This window comes from Sinocyclocheilus anshuiensis, unplaced genomic scaffold (genome assembly GCF_001515605.1).
Source record: "Sinocyclocheilus anshuiensis isolate Anshui unplaced genomic scaffold, SAMN03320099.WGS_v1.1 scaffold63, whole genome shotgun sequence".
NCBI classification, from domain to species: Eukaryota; Metazoa; Chordata; class Actinopteri; order Cypriniformes; family Cyprinidae; genus Sinocyclocheilus; species Sinocyclocheilus anshuiensis.
Genome location: NW_015552625.1, coordinates 2,590,123 through 2,614,663, shown reverse-complemented (window position 1 = coordinate 2,614,663; position 24,541 = coordinate 2,590,123). Strand labels below are relative to the sequence as shown.

Here is a 24,541-nt window from a genome sequence, read left to right as displayed (position 1 = left end):
CACAACAAAACACAGTGTCACACACGGTGGCATAGAGTGAGCGTCTGAATCCTACAGAGAGCAGAGGCCGGGGGCTAGCGTGAGGAACGGCGGGAGGGTTAGAGTGAGCAGAGGAGGGTGGGCTTGAGAACGAAGCCGGCGATTTCGACGAAGGAGCATCCGGAAGGACATGTGACGACTCCGGGCTGGACTCCGCTTCGTCCACGGTGAAAGCCGATCCGGCGATAGACAGCGTAAAGTTGATGTATTTCCTCAGCGACCAGCACAGGTCAGCTCCAGGCATGACGAAGCAGATATCGTCCTCACATCGTGACGTAGATATGTGGGGGCGTGTTAGAACGAGCCGTTTTAGGTAGGTGTGGCTGACTCTGAACTTTTATAAAGAATATCTCTTTGGATTTGAGACTTTAGTCTTTGCAACTTTACAGATCTTCTTTATGCACCAAGAGCTTGTAACACTTCAAAGAGAAAGGAAAAATTGAAATCGCATCATATGACCCCTTTAAAGGGATTTGGCTTGAAGCCATTCTAGTTCATCCTGATGCAAGATTGAATTAAATTCAACAGACTAAATAAATTTCTCTGGTTTTTCAAACAAATATTCAATGTCCTGAAAATGCATCCGCTCATTTAGATGGCACTGGTGCACATAAACTCATTCTGAAAGCTGACTTTCAACCATCAATGACTTTTCTTATTGCTCTGTTTTCTCTCCATGGCATCTGTGGCTCTTGTGGGACTAGAGAGCTCTGGAGAGTAGCCAGCTTGTGTTTTTACTCTGTGCTCTTGGGAAATATGGAGTAGTTCTCTCAATGTTTACTGTCCTTTTGGAGTCAAGACTACTCACTCGAACCAGGTCAAAGGTCACAGACGACAAAGCCAGTGGACAAATTGGATTAGGCTTGTCCAATATCATGGGAATTTTTTATATGCCTTTTCACATTGCACAGCCTTATAAGAAAGAGTTTTATTTTTCCCTAAACAAAACTTTTTTTGTGTTTTAATTTGTTTAATGCAAACTGAAATGTTGTTTCCTTATTTGTACTGCTCAGAATTTGATTGTCGTAAAGAGATGGTGTTGAAGATTTTGTAATTTGAAATCTGTTGATTTTAGGTATTAAATGTATGTAATCACATTATGGCTTTACAGGTTTTGCAGGCACCCCTGGATACCTCTCCCCTGAAGTCCTGAGAAAGGACCCCTATGGAAAACCAGTGGATATCTGGGCTTGTGGTAAGATTTTCACCTGTTTTATTTAGAGTGTCCACATTAAAATGATTTCAAGACTCTTTTTGTTCTAGTGTCTTGTAGTGTTGTGTATTTGTCTAATTTTGTAAATAGTCAGTGTAAAAAAAAAATTGTAATTCAGACTCAATACTTTGGAAGAACAGTAGACCAGTACTAGTATGAAGTTACCAATTTGTGTGTCCTGGGCAGGTGTGATCTTGTATATCCTGCTGGTGGGTTACCCTCCTTTCTGGGATGAGGACCAGCACAAACTGTATCAACAGATCAAGGCTGGAGCCTATGACGTGAGTAATCACACTCCCTGTTTGCCTTAATGAGCTCTCACTGCTTTATTATCTAATGTTCACATCCACACTACCTTCCAAACGTTTGGAGTCACTGATTGAAATAAAAAATCTTTTGTTACTGTAATAATGAAAACCTGTCAAAATGAACCTTGGGTCGCCCAGTTGCGCCGGTGTTTCAACTTTCCAAAAAACCTACTCCTCGCTCCAGGCAAAATTGTGCAGCTCTTCACTTTGCACTGCTCACATATCTGATGTAATTAAAGCAAGCGTATACAAAACAGGTGTGTCGAACAAAAGGTCTGTTTGTTGAAAAAAGTGCTTGTAACCCACTTTAAGCGTCGCTGAGCTCAACCAGAAAGAGAAAGTGAAAGCCCTTTTATTAGACCTGTCTTTTATTGCCCATCAGCATGTTGACAGAGATGCTCTCATGGCCATCCCCATACAGAGATTTCAGTGCCACCACATCGACCCAGAGTGGCAAACCCAGATTGAAGCCTTTGTTAATATTTAATTGGTTGAGATAGAGAGCAGAGTTACTCAATAATAAATGATGGCAGCCCCCTCCTCTAGAGCTCAGGAGAGGAACATATAACTGAGGATTCTTCATCATCATCACCTCCTCAAACCCCAAAGGAGAACCAGTTTAGAGTGGGATATTTCCTGTTAATACTATTCTATATAGCTTATATGAGGTTGCAACAATCTTGCAGATGGCATAGTGTCATATTCTCACAGTGACCAGCTGTAGCTCAAAGCTGCTGTTTGTAAACAATCTAGCGTGATCAAAGTATGGATTCACACTAATTTGATTTCATTTGCGCTTTCTCCATCCCTTTTAGTCCAGATTGATAGGCTCTCTTAGTACATTGGAGTATAGTGTGTTTGTTGCATAGTGGCATTGTCCATTTGATGGAGTGCTGCGGTGTGGGAGAGATGTGATTACGAAGGCCAGTTTTGGTTTCAGCATTTTCAGCCATCCAGGTGGAAAACACCACTTTTCCATCCATCGTTTTAGCTGCTCTGCTTTAATCTTATTAACATCCATTACAGTCCATAGAAGCCATTGATCTGCATGTTTGCCTACAGTTGAGCGCTCCATTACATACAAAAGCCTGAGACTAGTGAGAATGCTTCCATTTTTCATTGTTTCCTAATGTAATACACAGGTTTTCATTGCAGTTTGTATTATTAGCATCAGCATAAAGTTGATTTAACATTCATGTCTTAGTACCTGGTTTGTCCACCTTCTGCTTTAATGTTGAACTTCATGAACTCGACAAGTTTGTGTAAAACCTGATGATCATGTTCTTCAGCATTATTTATCCAAAGAGCGTCTTGAGCTTCACTGGAAGAGCATGTGACCATCTGTACACATGATCAAGGTCACAAATGTATCTATGATTAGTGACCTAGAAATGTTAAATTCATGTTTATTTCTGTAGAGCTTTTCATAATACATATCATTTTAAGGTAGCTATACAGAAAATGTGTGTTTAATTAGTTTATGAATACATTTAAAATATTTCTCTTTTCATCATACTATTATTTTGTTTTAATTGTTTCAAAATCTTTCTTTGAATTTCCAGGTTTAAATGAAACAAACCACGGGTTTTCACTGTAGACCTCAGTCGTCTTCTCTTTCTTTTGTCTTTTTATGTCTTAGTTTCCCTCTCCAGAGTGGGACACTGTTACCGCAGAGGCTAAAAACCTCATCAACCAGATGTTGACTATCAACCCAGCAAAGAGGATCACGGCTGACCAAGCGCTCAAACATCCGTGGGTCTGCGTAAGTGGACCTAAACCCCCAGCACTTTTCATTGTATCTCTCAAGGCTGATTTATATTGTTGTCACTTAGCTTTTCACGATTACATCCAACAACTGGCATAATGTCATACAGCTTTCACTCCAGTCTGCAATGAAGTGAACATCTGCTAGCCTGTTTGGTTGATGAAAAACATAAAATGAGACTTTATATCCAATTTGTATTATATGCGATCTGTCATAACGTATATGAATAAAGATTTGTCCTAAGGACTGATGTCTCTTTCCCACTTAGCAACGCTCCACTGTCGCCTCCATGATGCATCGTCAAGAAACTGTTGAGTGTCTGCGCAAGTTCAACGCCCGCAGAAAACTAAAGGTCTGATTCATCCATTTCCAGCACAATAAGGTTCAATATGTTGACATTAGTTTATGCATTTGCTAACATGAGTAAACAAAGGACAGTACTTTTGCAGCATTTGCAAATCTAGGTTAATGTTATTTATGCATATACTGATACATTTTTTACATTTCAAGTGTTAAGTATACATTAAAATTAGTCAGTGTATTGTGAGCAAACTGTAAATTCATACTTGAACATTAACCTAAATGAATAAAATGTTATTCATTGTTAGTTTGACACCAAATGCATTAACTAATGTTAACAAACTCAAACTTATTGTTTCGTATTACCCATTATCAATACTTTATCCAAATGTATGATTGTTTGAAGACTTTGTTCTTACCAGTGTTGATTTTTATTCCAATTCTAGATAAGATACTAAAGTAACATTTGTGTTTCCTGCAGGGGGCTATTTTGACCACCATGCTGGTGTCCAGGAACTTCTCAGGTGAATGTCTTATTAGCTTCAGACATACAAGTGAGACTTGTGCATAAATTGAGGGATCAGTATGTTATGTTTGTGTAGGTTCTTTCAAAACTTTGATTTTGTAATCTGGCCCCACTTTCCTGACTGCGTAGAGGCATTTGGGCTTTGCTTTAGGTTGCTTTGTTAGGATACAAATTGGGTAAGTTTTTTGTGATACCGGAAAGGCTGAGCTTCTGCCTTGAGTCAGCCTCTCCAAAACGACATGCTCTTTTGTCCAATAGTGGGTCGGCAGCACACCAGCCCCGCCACCCCCACCACCAGCACAGCTGCACTGGCACAAGAAGGTACGTGAGATGGGCATTAGGGGGCCGTTGCCCACTTTCAGCCTCAGCATGTGACCAAGGGGAGCCTGCTATACCCTTGCCAACGCACGGTCACTGAAACTCTTCTGAGAGGCCATTCGCTATGCAGAGAATATGTAACACATGCTCCAGGGTTTGGGTTCGTTGACTGAATTTAGAATATTTCAATTCAAATTTGACTCAGTAGAAATCTTGAGTGAATGCATATCTTGCAAGTTCTGAAATTTAAGTGAATTGACAAATATAAAACAAGAATAATTGAAATTCAGTCACTCCCAACCTTGAGACACATTCATATCTCTTTGTGCTTCATGAATTTTGACCAAAGTCTAGGATGAAAGAGCCCTTTCCTGTCAATGGTGACCTTTGCACTGCACTGAATGTGCTGTGAACTTGTCAGAAGATGTTTTGTGTCGTTGTCAGCAGGTTGGGATGGTAAGAGGAGTATCACAAAAAATGCATTATGTCTTCCAAGTGGTGTCTGTCTGGAAACATAATGCATTATGGGTTTGCACTTTTGGTGATGGTCTAGGGATGCTCCGGTGGAGGTATTTCGACCAGAGTCACCTTAAGGAACGGCGTCATATTTAAAAGTTGCATTAGAGATTTAGTTTCCTTGTTTTATGTTGATGGTTTCTTAAGGTGGCTCGTTCTCCTTGTATACCTCAGTCCAAAGTCGGGTCGGCTTTTGGTCAACCAACTGCACTGGTATGAAATTGTGGGTAGATGCTGACATGCATTTGTCTGATGTTAATTATGAATGTCTACACCATGTATGTATTAGCATGCTCTTGAGGGAAGACTTATTGAGAAGAACCACTGTACTGAAGTCTTCACAGTGAGGATCACTGTGGCGTGCTTCAGAAGTACATTTCAGCATGTGTTCGGGTGTCTTTGTGCATGGATATTTCCATTATTTATTATCTTAGTTTCTTGCCTCTCTTAATGAAAGTGGCATGTCTGTGAATGCTCTGCCAAGTGCTTCTGTTGCTTTACAATGATACTTAACAGTTGCAGCTGTTTATTTAAGCCTCAGAAGTACATCTAATCAGAGGCAGCTGTTGACAATGTGAAATATAAAAGTATTTTGCAGTGTAAAAGGCTTTAATGATCAATTTAATGCATTCTTGCTGGAAAAAAATCTTAATTTTATTTAAAATTACAGATCCCATCATTTTGAACAGCAGTGTATGTAGGAGCACTTTATTGGCCATCACCCACCCTGCTCTCTCTATTGGAAATGGCATCGACTATTTAAAAAAAAAAACTCTTATCGGTCCACCGCTAATCTCTTTTAACTCATGCTAAAGTAGTTTTTGATCCATTCCATACTATCAACAAGTGCAGCACACAAACTCATTTGACCCCATTATACAATTTTAATTACGAGACCAGTTAATTAGGAGCACAACAGCTGAACAGGTCAGGAAAAAAGGACTTATCGTCCGACCACTCAGTCCTCTAATGAATCAGCAGTTCAGCTCTAATGTGCTAGAGTGAACTGAAGCAGACATTGGCATTGGTTTGTCAGATCTGCATGGAGTCTTGTGCAGGAGAGAAATGCCTTCAGCGATGACAGCAGGCCAGACAGGAGATGCCTCTGCACAGCATGGACCCAGCATGAACAGAAAATCCTCTAGTTTGGCTGTGATTTGCTTGATTATTTTGTTTGCCACAGCTATTTTTCTTTTTAATAATCTGTTGATTGATTTATCTGACCTTTTCCCCTTTTTGCATTCTTTCCTACCTCTATCTACTTTCAAAGGTAAGGGAATTTGAAGATCATACTTAGAAAGTCTACTCGTGTCCTTGTATCTTTTTGTTTGTGCATATGTGTTGCCATTGTGTCTCATTAGATCGGTTTCGTTTTCAAACCATGTTTCTGTTTATGAGAACACAGGGTAAGATGTGTTTATGAAATATGTTTCATATTAGACTTGAGGTGGTCTTCCATGTTTCTCGGTGGACAAATCTTCGAGCCACATTATATGGTACCAGGGCTTTGGCGTTTGCTTGTTCACTGGGAATAGGTGCCATTTCACAGCCCTACGGATGGTTTTTCTGGTCGTGTGACTTGTTTATGTATTATTTATATACTATCATAGTATTTTTTCATATTTTATTTTCATATTTTCAGTTTTTGTTCAAGTTTTCTTAATTTTGTTTTGTGCTTTTGTTATTTTTATTCGTTTTATTTGTTAATCAATATAGATGGATTGTAGATGATCATTTATATAATTTACTTATTTCAGTTAATGCGAAGGAAACATTATATTTTTTTATTATTTTGTTTTTTAATCTAATATTTATATTTTATTTTATTTCAGTTTTATTTTGACCATTTTTTAAATATATTTTTAGTTAGTAATGCCAGTACTGGTTTTATACACTAATCGAGCAACATTCATAGTTTTTTTTTTGTTTGTTTGTTTTCTCTCCTCTCATCTTTCAGCATGCAAAAGTTTACTGAACAAGAAGTCTGATGGCGTGAAGGTAAGCCCCACACACATTTTATAAATCTCTTTCTCATTACTTGCAGTAAGTTCTTGAATCGGCATTGGAATTATAAAATACAATGTTTTTGTATCATAAACGAATGCACAATTCTTCTCCAGTTTTTTATGTTTACAAGATTTTTCCTGTCATATTTATTTTCCTTCTATTAAGGACATATTATAAACATAACTGACAGTCAAGCTAACCAGCAAATGGTTTGCATAAACCAAAATTATTAAACACTCTCTGTTTTTAATTTCAAGTGATTAGCTGCTTACATTTTACTAGGCTGATATATTTCAGTGTGATCTTGAATAATATCCCCCCAAGGAGGCCCAAGCGAAAAGCATTCGGCATATTTAGACCATTCTTGACATTTGCCCATTTGTTAGTCCTGAGTCATGGCAAAATCTGTTGAAGCAGAGAGACTTACTCAACCCTGTGCCGTCTCTGTGCGTGCAGTGAATCGTCAGCCTTTCACCAGGCAACCGAGAAGCAAATGCTTGAAATGAAACAAGTCTTATCAATAAATCGATTTCAGCAGTTGTAACACTTTTCAACGGTTTCTACTAAACACCTGTCACATCACACATGGCTTTGCTACTTCTTCTGGTTGTTTATTTTTCCTCTCTCTTTCTTCTCTGTGGGATCTAACTAGCAGCTTTATTTTTTTCTGTGTTCACTGGCCTGTTTTTATGCTTCCCTGTTTTGCCCTCCTCTGTTTCACCCTGTTCAGAAAAGGAAGTCAAGCTCCAGTGTTTATTTGATGGTGAGATCTCTTCCGTGTCTCTCCCCTTTTTCTGATTCTCCCTCAACACTTTCTCACTCTCTGGCTCTCTTTTTTTTTTTCTTGGTTGAGATGCTCGAGAGTTTGTTTGGGTCTTTTTTGTCTCATTGTAGGATTTTGTGAGTCATAGGATCATCAAACATTAACAGAGTCATGTTCACCCATTCAACTCTGTTTTATTACATACACATGCTTATATTGTAAGTCCATTCTCCTTGAAGTTCATTCTTCATTACCATTGCATCTCAGTGCTTTTTTGGTGAGCCAGACCAGGGCTTTGTCTGAGAGGTTTCTCCTTGACCCAAGTTTGGTTTGTCTTCTGCAAGGCCCTGATAAACCTTGTGAGCTTCCTCCAGCTCGACCCTCTCCACTTTCACGGGCCTTTAGAATCAGTAGCATGTAGCCACTGATTATGACCAAGGCTGAAGTTTGCTCCGAGTGGACAAAGGGCTCTTACTTGGTGCTCTTGAATAAGAAAGAGAGAATTTAAACGCTATTGGAACAGACTGTCTAAAGACAGATAAACAAGCCTTTCTCTCACTGGAACTCCCCATTTTCCCACAGTCCATAGTGCGCCAGGCGATTTCTGTTGCCATGGCAATAGCTGCAGTGGCTGTGACTTCAGGTTTGTCCTAACAAGTAAAGAGCCCCTTGTTACAATAAAATAAAAAAAAATAAAATAAAAAATTATGTCGTCTTTTTTTTTCTATTTATCTTTTTTTAATTTAATTTTTATTGTGGTTATAATGATGTTTAATTATCCATATGGATTTCAGTGAATTTTTTCCCCCTGAAGAATAAACACATTTTCTTCTGTCACTAAGCAATTGAAAGTAAATTACAGCAGCAGTTGATGTCTGTGAGTTAGACATGGCAGCTCTGTTTCATCCTCGTCACAGGGGAAGCTCAGTTCTGCATTTTTATTATCTAACAAACATCATCAAGGTGTTAAATTGCCATTTCTCATGTCTTGAGTTTCTCCATCAGGTCTGGACATATGCACATCCTGACCTCAGTTTTACTCCCCTCTCGCCATTCATGGTCCGTATAATCAAGCAGACATGGTCCTTTTCCAGTGAACTATTTGTGGTCTTGAAATCTAATAATAAACTTAAAGGTCACCCAATCGTAGTTTAATTGATTCCAATTAGACTCTTGGATGCAAAAATCGATCATCTTTAACACCTTATATTAAGTTATACATTTTCAAAAGATTTTATCATTCATTATATTATAGTATTATAAAAAATAATATAATATTTAAAAACAATTATTTTATGTTGACATAAAATATTAGAAGTTCTTTGTAAACATCTAAATCATTTTTCAGCAATGGGGTGATTTAGTGGAGGCTAGTTTCATCCAATGAAGACTGAATGTTTAAATAAAGCAGTTTCTTTTAAAAAAAAAAAAGTATATTTTCTTAATGGCTGTTGAACGTTTGGGATAGATAACTTTTGGCTGCTCTTTTGCTTCAGTGTTTGTTAACTTGTTGAATCTTTCTGTAAGGATTCTTGACCGTTCTTCTCAAGAATCATCTCTGTTTTACCGCCGCCTCTTTTCTTTCTTTCTGTCAGACTTTGTTCTTTTTTTAATCATAAGTTGTACCCTGCATTGATTCACAGAGTAAGAGGTCTGAGCGCTGAAGCTTTTCACTGCATGCACTAGTGGACTATCAGGGTCTTGTGGCTCCATGACAGTAACATTGGCCTCTAGTTGTTACTGTGCCAACAAAATAGTATAATAATATATTTAAATATAGTATATATTTAAAAAATATTTAGTATATTTAAATATTTCTGCAAATACCAAAAACTTTGGGGGTTTTTTTTATTGTTTTTTTAGCACTAGAAGAACTGTTGATATCAATTTCATCAATATACTGAAATATATGGAAATATATTTACGCATTTATCAACACTGTAACAAATTCTCTCCACATAGATGTTTGAAAGATGCATCGCTTATATACACATTTACTGAATTTACTATTATTATTATTATTATTATTATTATTATTAAATAATACAAAACTAGCGGTGTAAAAAAAAAAGATGAACTATTCTCTGTAGTCATATTTTAGTATTATTGAACAGTTTTAATAATGAAGAACATAACCATGTAAAGGAAGCTTACTGGCTCCTTTTATACAGCCACCATGTTTTATCTTTGTTTTTATGTAGAACTGTGCATGAGAATTGCTTCATTATTTTTCATTTTGTACTATTATCCACCATTAAATCTGTATAATCAGCAAACCTCTCACAAAAACAAGCACATACAGTTGAGTGTCTTTCATTAATTCAAGTAGAGCTAAAAGTGCTTATTTCAGGAAAGTGTGTCATTAAAGGTGCTCTAGGGCACGTTACGTGAGTGTTCTCTTACTTCTAAGCAGATTTATCCATACAGGTCCCCTTACATGCTGTACTGTGGCTTTTCGACGTGTCAAGTATGAGCTGAGGCTGTCGGTTCTTGAATGGCACTGAACAAAAATCATTTTGTGTTGTCATTGTTTTTGTTTTGTTTTTGCCTCAGCCACAGACAAACAACAACAAAAACAGTGTAGTAAACAGCAGCACCAAAGACAGCAGCATATCATCCACTGCACCAATGGTACCTCATCTTAACTTTTTATTTCCTTCACTCATAGTCTTTCCTTTTCTTAGTCCTCAAGTCTTTGTTTAGTAAAAGGCTTTATCAGTTTGTCCCATATCTGTTGTTTTGACCTCCACCACCCATCACTCAATCCACTCAGATGAAGATGTGTGACGTTGCTCATGGTTTTTAATGAGTTGAACTAAAACATCTGGTTTGTGCCTGTGGATTTCTCTCTGACTTCCTATTTTACCCAAACAAACTCGCAGGAGAAGTTTGACAGCTTAACAGACAAACGCTGTACTTCAAATAACTTGCTCTGACCATATTAAAGTGAGATAACACTTTTTTTTAGGCTAGTGAAATGTAGCTAAAGCCTGGTTGCACCTTGTATTAATCTCAGTCGAGTCTCCAAGGGTAAAACAGGATCATTTTATGTCAGGAAGCAGAGCTGTTCTGTTTGTTCTGAAGATGCAATCCCTAACTTTGCATTATGGGTAATTGCTCCTTTGACGAATGGCTGTTACTGGTACAGCCTTCAGAGGACATGAGAAAAAGGCTAAAAGTCTGAGATAATTTTATGATATCAGCATAAAATGTGATTTAAAACAATTTAAAATCAAAATATAATGTTGAATTGAATATTATTTAATTTCAGTATATCTCAGTGTTTGGTTTTGTCCTCAACTCCATATTCATGTTATGTCAGTTTCTTCTCAATTTTCAGTAAGGTCTCAGACTTTTGGGCACTACAGTGTCCCTGTCCTCATTCTACACTGTGTGACTGACCAATACGCCCATCCTGCTCACCGCCCAGACCTTGAAGTTGCTCGGGCTGACAGGCGATGAGGGGTTTTGTCTGAACTGCATCAAAGGGAATGAAACTGTAATTGGCTCTCAGCATGTAGGGACTGCATCTTCAAGTCTGTGTTGACAGGTTGCTTATTAGAGGGTGTTGTGTTAGTGGTGGTGGAAATAAAGTAGAATCTAGTGCGCTAGACCGTTTGTTTGTATGTGGGGTGTGTATGTGCAAAGGTGGGATCAATGCTTTGTGCTTTCAGGAGAAAAAACCTACTGTGGCATTGAAAGCTAACTGTTTGTGTGGTGTTAATCATTTCTGTTATGTCTGTGTGCTGCTGGTGACTGGGGTTGGTCTTGGAGAGAGACTCGTCAAGCTTAATGACTACTTCCTCTTCCACTGTGTTTCTGTGGTTAACTGTACCCAATCCTTGCTTGCATTTCCATTGACCTTCAATTCCTTTATATAATATCCTTCGTTACATTGTAGTTATTGTATACAGTGGCCTCATAGTATTTAGACACCTACGTCATACTTAAACATGTCTGAATGCCATTGCATATGTAGCATTTATTTTAAGGAAAAATAGGACAGGCTTGCTTGCTTATTTACATATGTATGTATGTATTTATTTATTATTTATTTATTGATATTTCTGGTTTTCAAACATTAGCGTCACATGAATTAACAAAACATCAAACCAAGTAGCATTTATTTTAAGGAAATACTGTATAACAAGTCACATTTATTATAAATAAAACAATACAACAACAAACAAACAAAAAAAGACATGAATTGAATGAATGTATTTATTTGATTTGTATTTTATTTATTAATTGTTATATCTGGTTATCAAACATTATTAATCTGCTTTATTCATTGATTTGATTGATTGTCAAACATTACCGGAACATGTACATTATATAACAAAACACCAAACCAAGTGGCATTTTATTTTTACGAAAAATTGCACAAGCACATTCATTCATTTCTTAACTTTTTTATTGTTTTGTTTATCGTACTTTCTTGTTAGCAAACATGATTGTCACATGATATAACAAAACACTAAACCAAGTCACATGTAATTTATTTTTTATTTATTTATTTAGATGTTTCTGGTTATCAAATATTAGTGTCACATGATATAACAAAACATTAAACCAAGTAGCATTTATTTTAAAGAAATATAGCACAAGCCACCGTTATTATAAATAACAAAATGTAAAAAAATAAAAAAATAAATACATGAATTGAGTGAATGAATTAATTTATTTTTATTTTATTTATTAATTGTTATTTCTGGTTATCCTACATTATCAATCTGATTTATTAATTGATTTAATTGATTGATTTTCAAACGTTACCAGAACATGTACATTATAACAAAACTCCAAACCAAGTGGCATTTTATTTTTAAGAAAAATCGCACAAGTATGTTTTGTTTATTGTATTTTCTTGTTAGCAAGCATGATCGTAACGTGATATAACAAAACACCAAACCAAGTAGCATTTATTTTAAAGAAATATAGCGCATTTATTTATTTATTTTATTCTTTGTAAACACCAAACCAAGTAGCATTTATTTTAAAGAAACATAGCACATTTATTTGGTTGTTTGTTTGTTTGTTTTAGTCTTTGTTTGTAAATGACAAACAAATTATACCAAATATCACTTGTTATATATTATATCATGCATTATATTGTTTATTTTAATGCAATGAAATTAATACTTTTTTTAAAGTATAAAATAAGTGCCAAAATACATTTTGGGGCCTCTGTATACATAGTATTAACTTAAGGAACTCAAATGCAGAATTCTCCAATGTCAGTGTTTGATGTACCTTCTGGCTTCTGACAATCATAAAAGTAGTGTAGGCTCATCATGCTAGTTGTGGAGTTAGGGTCCCTATACCTTCTCGCCTCAGCCCTGCATGGTAAACTCTCTCCTGCCTCCCCAGGAACCACAGGCCACTGTCGTGCACAATCCAGCCGATGGCATCAAGGTAAGCCACCTCTTTTAGCTCTGCATTGAACACCAGTCATTTGAGCCACTTCCTAATGCCACAACCCCAAATCTTCACAAATATGATTCAAATGAAGGGGGCTTGCCCTCATGCTGGGTTGGCTGGATTGTGCAGGGCTTGGTGTGTTCCTGTGAGAGCTCTGTTTGTGTGTGAGGGTGTGCTGGGGTATATCTGTGCTTGTGGGTGATTCTTTATGTGTGTGTATTTGCTGATTCACAGTGTGTGAACTGTAGATTGTTCCACATGGTTTATAAACCCTGTCTGCAAACCTGTATACTTCTTTTTCCGTCTTCCACCTTCATACGACCATCCCTCCATCTTGCACATTGTCTCTCTCTCTCTCGTCACAGGGGTCTACAGAGAGCTGTAACACCACAGAAGAGGAGGACATGAAAGGTAGGAAAGGTACACTATCAACTTCTCATGTACTCTGCATGTCTTTCTCTTGTTCTCTGGGATCTACAGAATGGGATGTGTGTGTATTGGTGCAAATATTACTCAAAAAGGCCATTAGTTAGTGTAATAAGGGCCCTGTTTACACCTGATATTTAGATCTGTCCTTTAACAGATTTTTTAGGCAGGGTCTATGGCTTTGTGACTACATACAGTTCTGTGCAAAAGTCTTAGATGCTTCACCAAAACATTGCTCTCAAGACCATTTGTATCTTTGGCCTATGTGTGTGAGTAGATAATATCAGATTTAGATTCCCAAACATTCCTTTTGCAACTTGTAATTATCCACTGAGATTTTTGTTTGACCAAGGCCCACATCAGATGGTATCATTGAAACTTGAGTTATTAGCTCCGCATTTTTTGAGTCCACCTGGGATTACATGAAGAGACAGAAGCAACTGAGACTGTCTAAATCCATAGAACTTTGACAGTTTTTCCAAGGTATTTGGAACAGCCTGCCTGCAAACTGTTTAAAACTTTATGAAAGTGTAGCTCAAGAGATTTGGTGCCGTTTTAAAAATAGTCACACCAAATATTGATTTGATTTATGTAACAGAAGTTGATAGAATAACTTCAGTTTAGTCATGGGATTATTGTAAAAAAAAACATCATTACATTTTTTCAAAAGTACTTAGGGATGGTTTACCCAAAAATGAAAATGGTGATCATTTACCAACCCCATCTCATGAGAAAATGTAACTGTTTTACAAGGTTGTGATTTTGTATCAAAACATGCATTGTGATTCGTATGGACATGTATTATTTTTAGAAGAAAACGCAAGTATGAAGGTTCACCCCAAACCCAACCATTAATGGCTTAAGGGCTTATGCAGATCACACAAAAATGTATGAATGAGATTGTAAGAATTAATCTGAATTTGCCACCAATTCACCAAAATATAAAACTTACGAATTGCCATGAGTGTATTGTATTCAATCACCCTCATGTTGTTTTTATACCTCAGAAACCTTTTATATCTCAGAAACACAAATAAATATACCGGTACTATTAATGAAACCTGACAGATTTCTGTCCCTCTGCTGAAAGGCCATTACATCCAAAGTCGATTGATGCTTTCCAGAGTTCATAAAGATGGTAAAAGAAATCCATATGAATTGAGCAATTTAATTCAAGTCTTTTAAAGAGATACGGTCACTGTATATGATGAACAGATTTAATTTAGGCTTTTATTCACATATAAACATTGATCAACGCACATCACATATGGTAAACAGAGGCCCATACGTGTTTGAGACTTGTCACATGTCAACCAAGTACGCTTGAGTTTCCGTTTACCAAATTTGATGAGCTCTATGTATTTGTTTGTTTATTTGCATTTTACATGGTGGTTATACTTCAAATTCAATGTTTTTTGACTACGTCTGAATGTGATTGCATTGAAAGGTTCATGAAATGCTTTGGACAGACTATATTACCAGGTGTAAACAGGGTCAAGGGTTGTACACTGTCCAACTCTTAAAGAGAAATAGTGGTAATGAGCGCCAGAGGGAATAAATATTATACAGATACAGGCAGAGAATGATTGACAGTGAGATTTATTCCTGTGCGGTGAAAGGACCTTCATAGCATGATAATTGCTTTGAGTGTGCATTGAGAGCCAGCTCGTCAGCTGTAGATACATTGCTGGTCACTACAGCAGCAGCTATAGTGTAGTATAAGGCACCAAAACAGGGTCAGACGGACTGATTGCTATCATTAATCAGCACAAGCTTGCTAAGAAAAGGAGCCGTGCTGTGAATGCCAGAGTTACCATGACACTGATGAATCACAAAGTGATTTTTTGTGTTCAATTAATGAATGTCCACAATATCTGAGGGAATATTAGTTTTACCACAATGACCTTTACGGGCAACAAATAACCCTTCTCAAAATCACTGAGCCTCCGTATCACATCTCAGTATGTTGTCTAACAGAGTCACATGGTGGTTCATTACAGCACACAGCAATATTACACAACAGTTCAATTCAATTGTACACAACCCTGGCATCATTCATCTTCAGATCAGTCTTTTTGTTAAACTCTGAGTTATTCTGAGCTTCTAGACTGTCTTTAGAGGGCTGTTTGATAATAAAACATTACCTTACTTTAATCACTTCTATTCAGTCTGAGAAACACAAGCAGAGGTTTAATGGGTCAGTAGAGCTTTAGGATCATTCATTACGTAACACTAATCTATACTGAACAAAATTATAAACGCAACACTTTTGTTTGGATGGATTATCTCGGCAAAGGAGAAGTGCTCACTAACACAGAATTAGATATAATAGGCAATATATTGGGACCTAACCCTCAGAGACCCAAGGTTTTTTTTTTATAAGAAATTAATAATTTTATCCGCAAGGATGCATACATTTGAATAAAAGTGACAGTAAAGACTTTCTAATGTTACAAAACATTTCTGTTTTAAGTCAATGCTCTTTTGAACTTTTTATCAAAGAATCTGAAACTGTATGACGATTTCCACAAAAATATTACACATCACAACAGTTTACAACCGTTTGTTGTGCAACAAATCAGCATATTAGAATGATTTCTTAAGGATCATGTGACACTGAAGACCAATGATGCTGAAAATTCAGCTGTGCCATTAGAGGAATATATTTCAAAATATATTAAAATATAAAGTAGTAATTTTAAATTGTAATGATATTTCACAATAGTACTCTTTTCGCTGTAGTTTGGCCAATTAAGTGCAGCCTTGCGAAGCAGAAAAGACTTCTTTCAAAAACATTTACTGGACACAAATGTATATAATGACATGGGTACTACAACTTAAACATGGTTTATGAGGACACTTCCTGTGTCTCCGTAAAACAAAAGGCTTAGAAAACATACAAAACTATGTTTTATGAAATTCAAAAATTGCCAGTAGTTTTCTGTAAGGGGTGGGTTTAGGTGTAGGGCGATAGAAAATACAGTTTGTACAGTATAAAAACCATTACGCCTATGGAGAGTCCCCGTAAACCACATAATGCAAGTGTGTGTGTCTGTGTGTGTTTATATCAAACTGTTTAAAACGAAAACGGCATAAAACTTGTCATTACAATGTTTTATACATTTTTTTTGTTTTGGGATAAATTTGGGAAAGTGTTTGACAGTTATCAGCATTGGGTTTCAATGTTTTTACCTGTTTTACCTAGTTTTATCTCACATTTATTTATTCATTAAGTATTTAAATGCTTTAAAAAAAAGTGTTGCAGTTCTTCCAACAGTGGGTCTCTGAGAGTTAAACCTCACAAACCATCGACTTGCGTCATAGCAGAGAGGTCCAAAGATCTCACATTCTATACCAGGGTGAAAATATGTCCCAGACAGAGAAGTCTTTCAGCTTTTTCTGAAACTCCATGTAAATACATGGAGTTTCAGTTGTACAACATGTCCTTGTATAGAAGTATTAGAGACTTCAAGGTTTAGAAAATATTGCTTTTTAATTTTGAATCAACATTTTTTTTCACATAACATTACCCTTTATACTAATTGCTTTTTGCTCTGAAGTTGCATGCGCATTATGTTTCAGCATGTGTTTTTGTGTACTCTATTGTGTGCTGTTGGTATTTTTGGAAGATTATCATGCAAATGATGTCATCATTTCATATATAAATATAGCATAAAAGCCAAGCTGGAAAAAGGCTTGTGGTTTGACTTACCACAACAAATGTCACATTTTTCCCCCCTAATTGTCTGTGTCAGTATCGGTGGGTGGGGCTAGCAATGACAGTGCAGTGGTGAGCCAGTGCAGTGCCTCGGAGGAGCCAGCTCCTCAGCCTGAGGCCTCTCCCCCCTGCCCACCACCCAGTAAGTCAACTGCTACAGCAGTGACCTTATCAGCTGTTTCTACAACTCCCTACTGGACTCATCTGATCTCTACCTCACATATTCTTCATTCCTACTGTTCCCACTTCTAACTTAAATTATCTCACCTTTCTAACCTTGCCGTTACTTAATATGCTCCAAAACAAATCTGGCTGAGATGGACTCACTGGACTTCTAAATTGTTAAATACCCTAATTTTAAGGTTTGGTGTCATTATGAAAGGGGTCATATGATACATCTTATTTGTATTATTGATGAATTTTTTTCTCAGTTTTTTTAGATTCCTTATGATATGACCCCTTCAAGACAATAATATTGCAAATTTGCCTAAGTCATTGCAGTACTCAAAAATAAAATGCACGCCACATGATCTGCTGTAGTCCGCATTGTACACTTATTAGCACAATCAAGGACAGTTATTGTCACCTAATTTTGAGTCTCTCGCAGTCCACCATCTTTGCCCTTTACTCATGTACATCCTCACCTTTGACATGGAAAGAATTGCACTGACCTTCTCAGTCAGAGTGACCTTTTCATTTATTTATCTGTGTGACACTGAATACTTTGAGTGTGACAGATGAGCAGAGGGCCCATGCTGGGACTGTACACGACAGACATCTCTCAACACATGCACATACTGTGCATAGATCTACTCGGTGTGGCTATTGCTCCTCTTGTGTTCTTCATTGACTCCTACCGCTTATGCTGCTGTTGTATATAGATTACTGCCACTGTCATAAGACAGGCTGTATCGTATTTGCATCTGTTTGTCTTGGCTGCATGTTGAGTTCAGCGACTGCTCAAACCACTGAACCAGACTGCTGCAGGTTTCTGTTTAAAAAAAAACATGAGATCTGACACCATCTGCTGGACCGTTAAAACAAACGCTACCAGCTCTCTGAGTCAGTATGCTGCAGTATTGCTACTGTAATCCTCTAGATAATGTTCATACATATTTATCAACTCTGCCAGTGTATGTTTTCTGTTCATTAATCAAATTCAGTAATCATCTAATTACTGAATTTATTACTGCAGTGTTTTCTGTGTGACATGCAGTGAATAGCAGTGCAGTGGTGTAAGCATCATTTGCAGTAGTTTGATATTTTATGTAGCATGCGATATAATCTTTGTCAGTGGTTCTCAGGCTTTTTGACTCGAAGGCCCCACAGTAACCCATTATAGGATATCCCCATCATAGGATGATTTACATCTAATTTTCATGTGTTTATTTAAATTTTAGTTTATTTTAATATAATATTGCTACTAATTAATTAATTTTATTTAATACATTATACAGAATACTTTTAGGTCATACCCACCCCAAAGGGATCCACTGATCTAGATGTATGAATTAGTGACTGAATGTTTGGAACAGAATACTATCTTACATAATGAATATTGTGCAGTATACACTATCATTTTTAAAAATTATTTTAATGTAAAATAATACAAATAGAAAAGTAAATCTATAAGTAAATCATTTTAATCTAATTTTGTATAATATTTTTTGCATACATTTTTGTCAATGACAATTTTCTCATCAGATAATAAGTCAAGCAATGAAAAATTACTATAATCGAAATGGAAGGTGAATTTGAATGCATTGCATTATGGGATGTAGTATTCAACTCGGTAATCTCTGTTTAATACTGCACAGTTTGTCAAATGTAATAGGTTATCCAGATATTTCATGATTTGCATATTGTGCACAGTATGCATACTATATACTGAAGCCGTAGTAAGGTAGTATACTGTTCTGAAGGCAGCATGTGTGTCTAAGTAGTGCTCAGTTTGTTTAACATACTTTTGTTTTGCTGTGGCATAGCATCTGTGTGCTTAGTTGCAGCTTTGTTTATTTGTGCCGTTGTCTTGCAGCCGATCCACCACATGATGTTAAGAATGTTGCTTGGAGCAGTTCAGGTCAGAGCTCCTGTCCTGATTTAGAGCCTGCTGTACCTGCTCCAGCCTCCACAACACCAGGGGGCAGCAGCGTGCACAGGCAGCAGTGTAAGTCTTAGACTGTTGATTTAGTGACAGATATTACATTTTTCCCCCCCTAAATGTAAGTCCTGACATTCCCTCTGGCTTTACCAAAGTCCCTCCAGTTCATCACCCTATAACAGTTCTCGAGTGAAACATGGCCATCCATAGGGATTACAAGATGATTCAAGTGTTAAATGTTTGTACTTTACAGTTGGGTTGTGGTTACTGAGCTGGTTGAAATCAGAAGCATTTTATAACCATTGCGTTTAAGTCATTTTAAGAGTGCCTAGGAAAATAGTGCTTATCTTGAAAGACAGCACCCAATTACAACCAATAGTATGCTGAGCTGCATGTGAGATTCCAAGAGCAGATAGTTAGGAACAAAAAGTTGGTTTGCGATTTTTAAATAATGGTTGTGGATAAAACTTGATTGTTCCTCCTATTTCTCCAAACACCAGCACGAAAGCAGGAGATCATTAAAATCACGGAGCAGCTGATTGAGGCCATCAACAATGGAGATTTTGAAGCTTACACGTAAGTGCTGTTTATATATAATAATTTCAGCTACCATACCACTGATTAAACAGATTTGTTTGCACTGTGCATTTTATGGATTTTCATCATTTTTTCATCATTGGTAGATTTTGAAGTACTTTCAAATTGAACTAAAATCATGCTTTCTGAGGTACAACATGCATAGGTAATGATGTCGTAAATTTCTGAAATAGTTTTCAACCAATCTTTAGCGAAAGGACACAAATAATAGCCAACAAAATCTATGAACATTAAAATAGCATATATAGCAAATGAAATATCTTGTTTTAAATAACAGGAACAAACCCCTTATTTACAAAATAACCTTGCCGGTAATCATCAAGAGGGATTTTTGAAAATCTTGTTTTATCAACATTTATGGTGGGTATCACATCTTGAAAAGCACAAGCATGTTTGCTTATAACATACATTAAACATTTTTGTGAAATATTTTTAAAAACTATGTGCACATTTGTTCATTTGAAGTAAGATTATGCTAATTGCCATATTTATTATTTTAAAATGGGTATCATTCTAGCCCCCGGTTTCACAGACAAGGCTTAAGCCTAGCCCTAGACTATTGAACTATCGCCTAATCCTTGCTTAGTTTAAGCCCTGTCTGTGAACCCTTTAATGTAGGTTAAGTTTCCAATTACTTTTTTGGTACACATTCCCCCGGTTTCACAGACAAGGCTTAAGCCTAGTCCTAGACTAAAATATAAGTCTGAGCTGTTTCAACTGAAAGAAACTTGCACTGACTGATCTTAAAACATATCGGTGATTTTGTTTTGTCTCAAGATGCACACCAGTAGTGTTTTTTCTAAGGCACGTTTATAGAAAATTACTTAAATGTCCTAATTGAACTATGGCCTAATCCTGATTTAGTCTAAGCCCCGTCTGTGAAACCGGGCCTAGATGTTTTGGGCTATTAAGTTGAAACTGAATAGTGGTTTGCATTATCATCTCAGTAACCTTTACTGTTTCAGGAGGATCTGTGACCCTGGCCTGACCTCTTTTGAGCCCGAGGCCCTTGGAAACCTGGTTGAGGGAATGGACTTCCATAAGTTCTACTTTGAGAATTGTAAGCCCCATGCTTTTTAATGTACTAGTGTCCAATAAAACTGTATACGTATATTAATAACATGCTTTTATGCTCTATAGAGTTGAACGCAGCAAATTCAGTTAAAGCAGGGGTGTCCAGTCCTGCTCCTGGAGGGCCAATGTCCTGCAGAGTTTAGCTTCAACCAGCTCCAACACACTTGCCTGGAAGTTTCTAGTGAGTTTGAAGACCTTGGTTTACTGATTCAGGTGTGTTTATTTAGGGTTAAATCTAAACTCTGCAGCATAGTGGCCCTCCAGGAACAGGTTTGGACATCCCTGAGTTAGAGGGTATTAAAGCTAACCTGTTAGGCTTATATAACAGAGTATGTCTTTATCTACTGCCTGTGTTTGACTCCAGTGCTGAGTAAGAACAGTAAGCCTGTGCATACAACCATCCTGAACCCTCACGTGCACCTGATTGGAGAGGACGCTGCTTGCATCGCCTATATCCGACTGACGCAGTACATGGATAGCCAGGGCCGGCCACGCAGCAGCCAGTCGGAGGAGACGCGTGTGTGGCACCGCCGAGAGGCCAAGTGGCTCAACATCCACTTCCACTGCTCTGGAGCACCTGCCGCACCTCTACAGTGAACCACACAGGGCAAAGGTACTGATTGACAAATGCCTTAGTGTCAACACAAGAAGTGAAACATTATTTAGTATTTTTTATGTTCTCTTCCTTAGCATGCCTGAATACTAAAGCTAATTGGAGCATTTCTTCTCCGTGCACGTCTTGCCGCCTGGAGCCCGGCCAGAAGAGAACCTCTTGAAGTTTTGAAAACGTGAGGGAAAAAATTGACACAACTAAGAAATATATTTAAAAGTGGCCACCACTTCAGTCCAACTCTAGCTAGATGTGGGGCGGGCGGCCACGGCAGCAGCCCTGCCTTCTGGATGCTGCATGCTTCTAATGCCCACACGGGGCGCTGTATTGTCTTTACCCATAATCCCATAATGTCTGCTGCCCAGCATTCGGCAATGGTGTTTAAAGTATTAATAATATATTGTAAAATATTGAGATCTTCACTTGTGTAATTAACAGCTGGTAGACATGGAAGATAGAATCAGAAATGTGAATCTTTAAAAGCACACGCCGTTTTAAGGGTAAATGGTGTGAGTTTATTACGTTTAAGAAAATATTTTTCTGTTTTGATTTTATTTCTTACGCAAAGAATGTGATGGCATGGCATATCAGAGGGAACGAAAAATGTATCAGATGTTGAAGCACCAAAGTGTAGACTCTAGATATTGAGAAGAGGATGTTTTAATGTTGCTTTTATTTTCTTTGAAATTAAGGAATGGGGTTGGGGAAGATTTTTTTCTGGCTTTCTGTCGTGTTTTTGTGGATCTCTTGGTTTTTATCTCCTGAATGATGCTGTATTTGAAAGTATTTTGTGTTTTCAAGAATTGTTTTAAAGTGGGGCACGATTTAATGTAGTTGTGCATAAATAGATATTTATAAAGAGAAAGGACAAAACAGTGTGTGGTGTCCAAGGGAGAGAAGGGTGGGGAGATGTGTGTTTGAGTGTGTTTGTGTACGTATAAATGTTTTTTCTTGGGTTCAAGTCAAGATGCTTGTTGCTATGTAGTGTTTTGCGTAAATCTTCTTTACACACACTTCCACATGAGGCCTAAACTCAAGTTGGGTTGGTTTACTTGCCTTCCTGTATGTTTGCACCCATAACCTCCCGGCTCTCTGAACCTGAAGTTGCAGAACTCTCACATAGATTCGAGTTTGTTATATGTCTCCTGGTCCCCAGGGTGCGCTAAACACTACACACAACATGCTCATAGCCCCTGCCCTCCCTCACAGAGTTACTAAGCTCATCCTTTTAGGCTTCCAGCTGCTGTGCATATCTTTTTTTAGACTATACGCATGTCAAAAAAGGAAAAAATTAAATGGCCTGTACTGTTTTGCACATAAGCTTGATACTCTCTGCTGTTCTGTTCACTTTTTGTGGACTGCTTTGCAACTTCAGGTTATGAAATCCATCCATAGGGGTCCATGCTCTAGAAGAAGACCCAAACTGTCACATTATCCCTCCTTGAGTGTCTGTACACTTGTTCTGATGCTGTTTGCGTTGTCTCATCATACATTGTGACTTTAAAAGACTTGATTGTGGTTTGTTAAGATCACCTGACCATCTATAGGCAGGGATTTGAATGACTTGATGAATGGTGTTTTGGGGTCCATTTTGTGGTAGAATCTTTTCTGAGTATCTTGATCTTGTTTTATTTTAATTTTTCCAGTATAACCTGTAAATACTAATGCAGATCATTGATGAGGGATGAATCGAACGCTCAGCCATTCGTCTTCATCCAGATGCACGTACACACACAGACTTTCAGTACACACAACTCTGTATTTGGTAAAGCAACTCACATAGTTAAAAAAAAATCTTGGTTTGGGTGTGTTAAAGCACATGGACACATTGTGCTCCCTTTAAAGCTTATCTGTGTGACTGTCATACATTGGAACACTGTTCTTGACTGTGTTATTATGTAGATGCTGTGTGTGAATTGTGAAGCCTGGGGGTTTAACGTTCCCCTTTTACTCTGCTAAGCCATTTCTTGTGACATTTTACCTTTGAAGTTGGGCCAAATGTTGCACCCAACCCTATATGTTCAAAAAAAGGAGGAAAGAGAGTACTCCTACCCTAAATGCATCTCGTTAGCGAGTTCACTTGTCCACAGATGAAACCGTCTGGCACTGTGATGTCTGCCATAACTTCATACTCGCTCTGTTGCCCCCTGCTGCAGTGTGTCTTATAACAGTGTGATCAGCCCTAGTCTCTGGCCACTTCTATCACTCATAGTGTATCCTCTCAGATATGAGAGTGTCCTTGTTTAAAAAAATGCAGTTTAGTCAGTCAAACATTCATAAAAAATGTAAATGGTTAAGAAATGTTTCCAGATGCAGGAGATTGTAGTTCTTGTATTTCTTATGACTGTTAGATGGACACAAATGCCTGAACTAAATAACTCCCACAACCAAACCATATATGCAGTTCAGCAGAAGGAAAATATGCATGTGTAACTTTCTAGTAATAATTTTCATTGTCTGTTACCTAAAATTGAATTATGTGTATATTACCTGCATCTTCAAGGTAAATGAAATGTGGCTCTGAGATATGGTTTCCAATGCTAAAATCAAATGCTAATTTTGTAAAGAAATTAACTGAAAGAAATTAACAAAGCTTTAGCTTGGTATGTTTCCCCATTCTTGTCAGTTTTTTGCATTGTAACCATATATGATGGGACTACACATGCTTATACTCTGAGGTTTAATTGGATGCTGGATTTTTGCATGACCATACAATTAATAAAACTATGAATTTAAATCTATCAAGTGTTTGTTTGAATGTTGTTAAACCATCATAGCTTTATTATTGAAACATTTGGAAGTATTTAATAAAACATGTCAACATCACTGTCTTTGTTCT

At 37.3% G+C, this 24,541-nt stretch overlaps 1 protein-coding gene across 31 annotated transcripts in view; it reads left to right on the top strand.

Annotated features, from left to right (window-relative positions):
- LOC107666428 (calcium/calmodulin-dependent protein kinase type II subunit gamma) overlaps positions 1–24,263 on the top strand; it is a 63,122-nt gene extending 38,859 nt beyond the window's left edge. For 2 of the 31 annotated variants that reach the window (XM_016457712.1, XM_016457714.1), the window contains exons 8-23: positions 1,151–1,234; positions 1,439–1,533; positions 3,200–3,322; positions 3,594–3,677; positions 4,107–4,149; positions 4,410–4,472; positions 6,943–6,983; positions 10,309–10,386; positions 13,126–13,170; positions 13,542–13,596; positions 17,358–17,462; positions 19,356–19,487; positions 19,922–19,997; positions 20,984–21,078; positions 21,457–21,705; positions 21,783–24,263. In XM_016457712.1, coding sequence (XP_016313198.1) covers positions 1,151–1,234; positions 1,439–1,533; positions 3,200–3,322; positions 3,594–3,677; positions 4,107–4,149; positions 4,410–4,472; positions 6,943–6,983; positions 10,309–10,386; positions 13,126–13,170; positions 13,542–13,596; positions 17,358–17,462; positions 19,356–19,487; positions 19,922–19,997; positions 20,984–21,078; positions 21,457–21,689 — 1,352 coding nt within the window. In that variant the 3' untranslated portion in view covers positions 21,690–21,705; positions 21,783–24,263. Of the gene's footprint in view, positions 1–1,150; positions 1,235–1,438; positions 1,534–3,199; positions 3,323–3,593; positions 3,678–4,106; positions 4,150–4,409; positions 4,473–6,942; positions 6,984–7,722; positions 7,756–10,308; positions 10,387–13,125; positions 13,171–13,541; positions 13,597–17,357; positions 17,463–19,355; positions 19,488–19,921; positions 19,998–20,983; positions 21,079–21,456; positions 21,706–21,782 lie in introns of all 31 variants that reach the window. The other 29 variants (XM_016457713.1, XM_016457717.1, XM_016457719.1 and 26 more) reach the window with 29 other exon arrangements.
- The last annotated feature ends 278 nt before the right edge of the window (positions 24,264–24,541 follow it).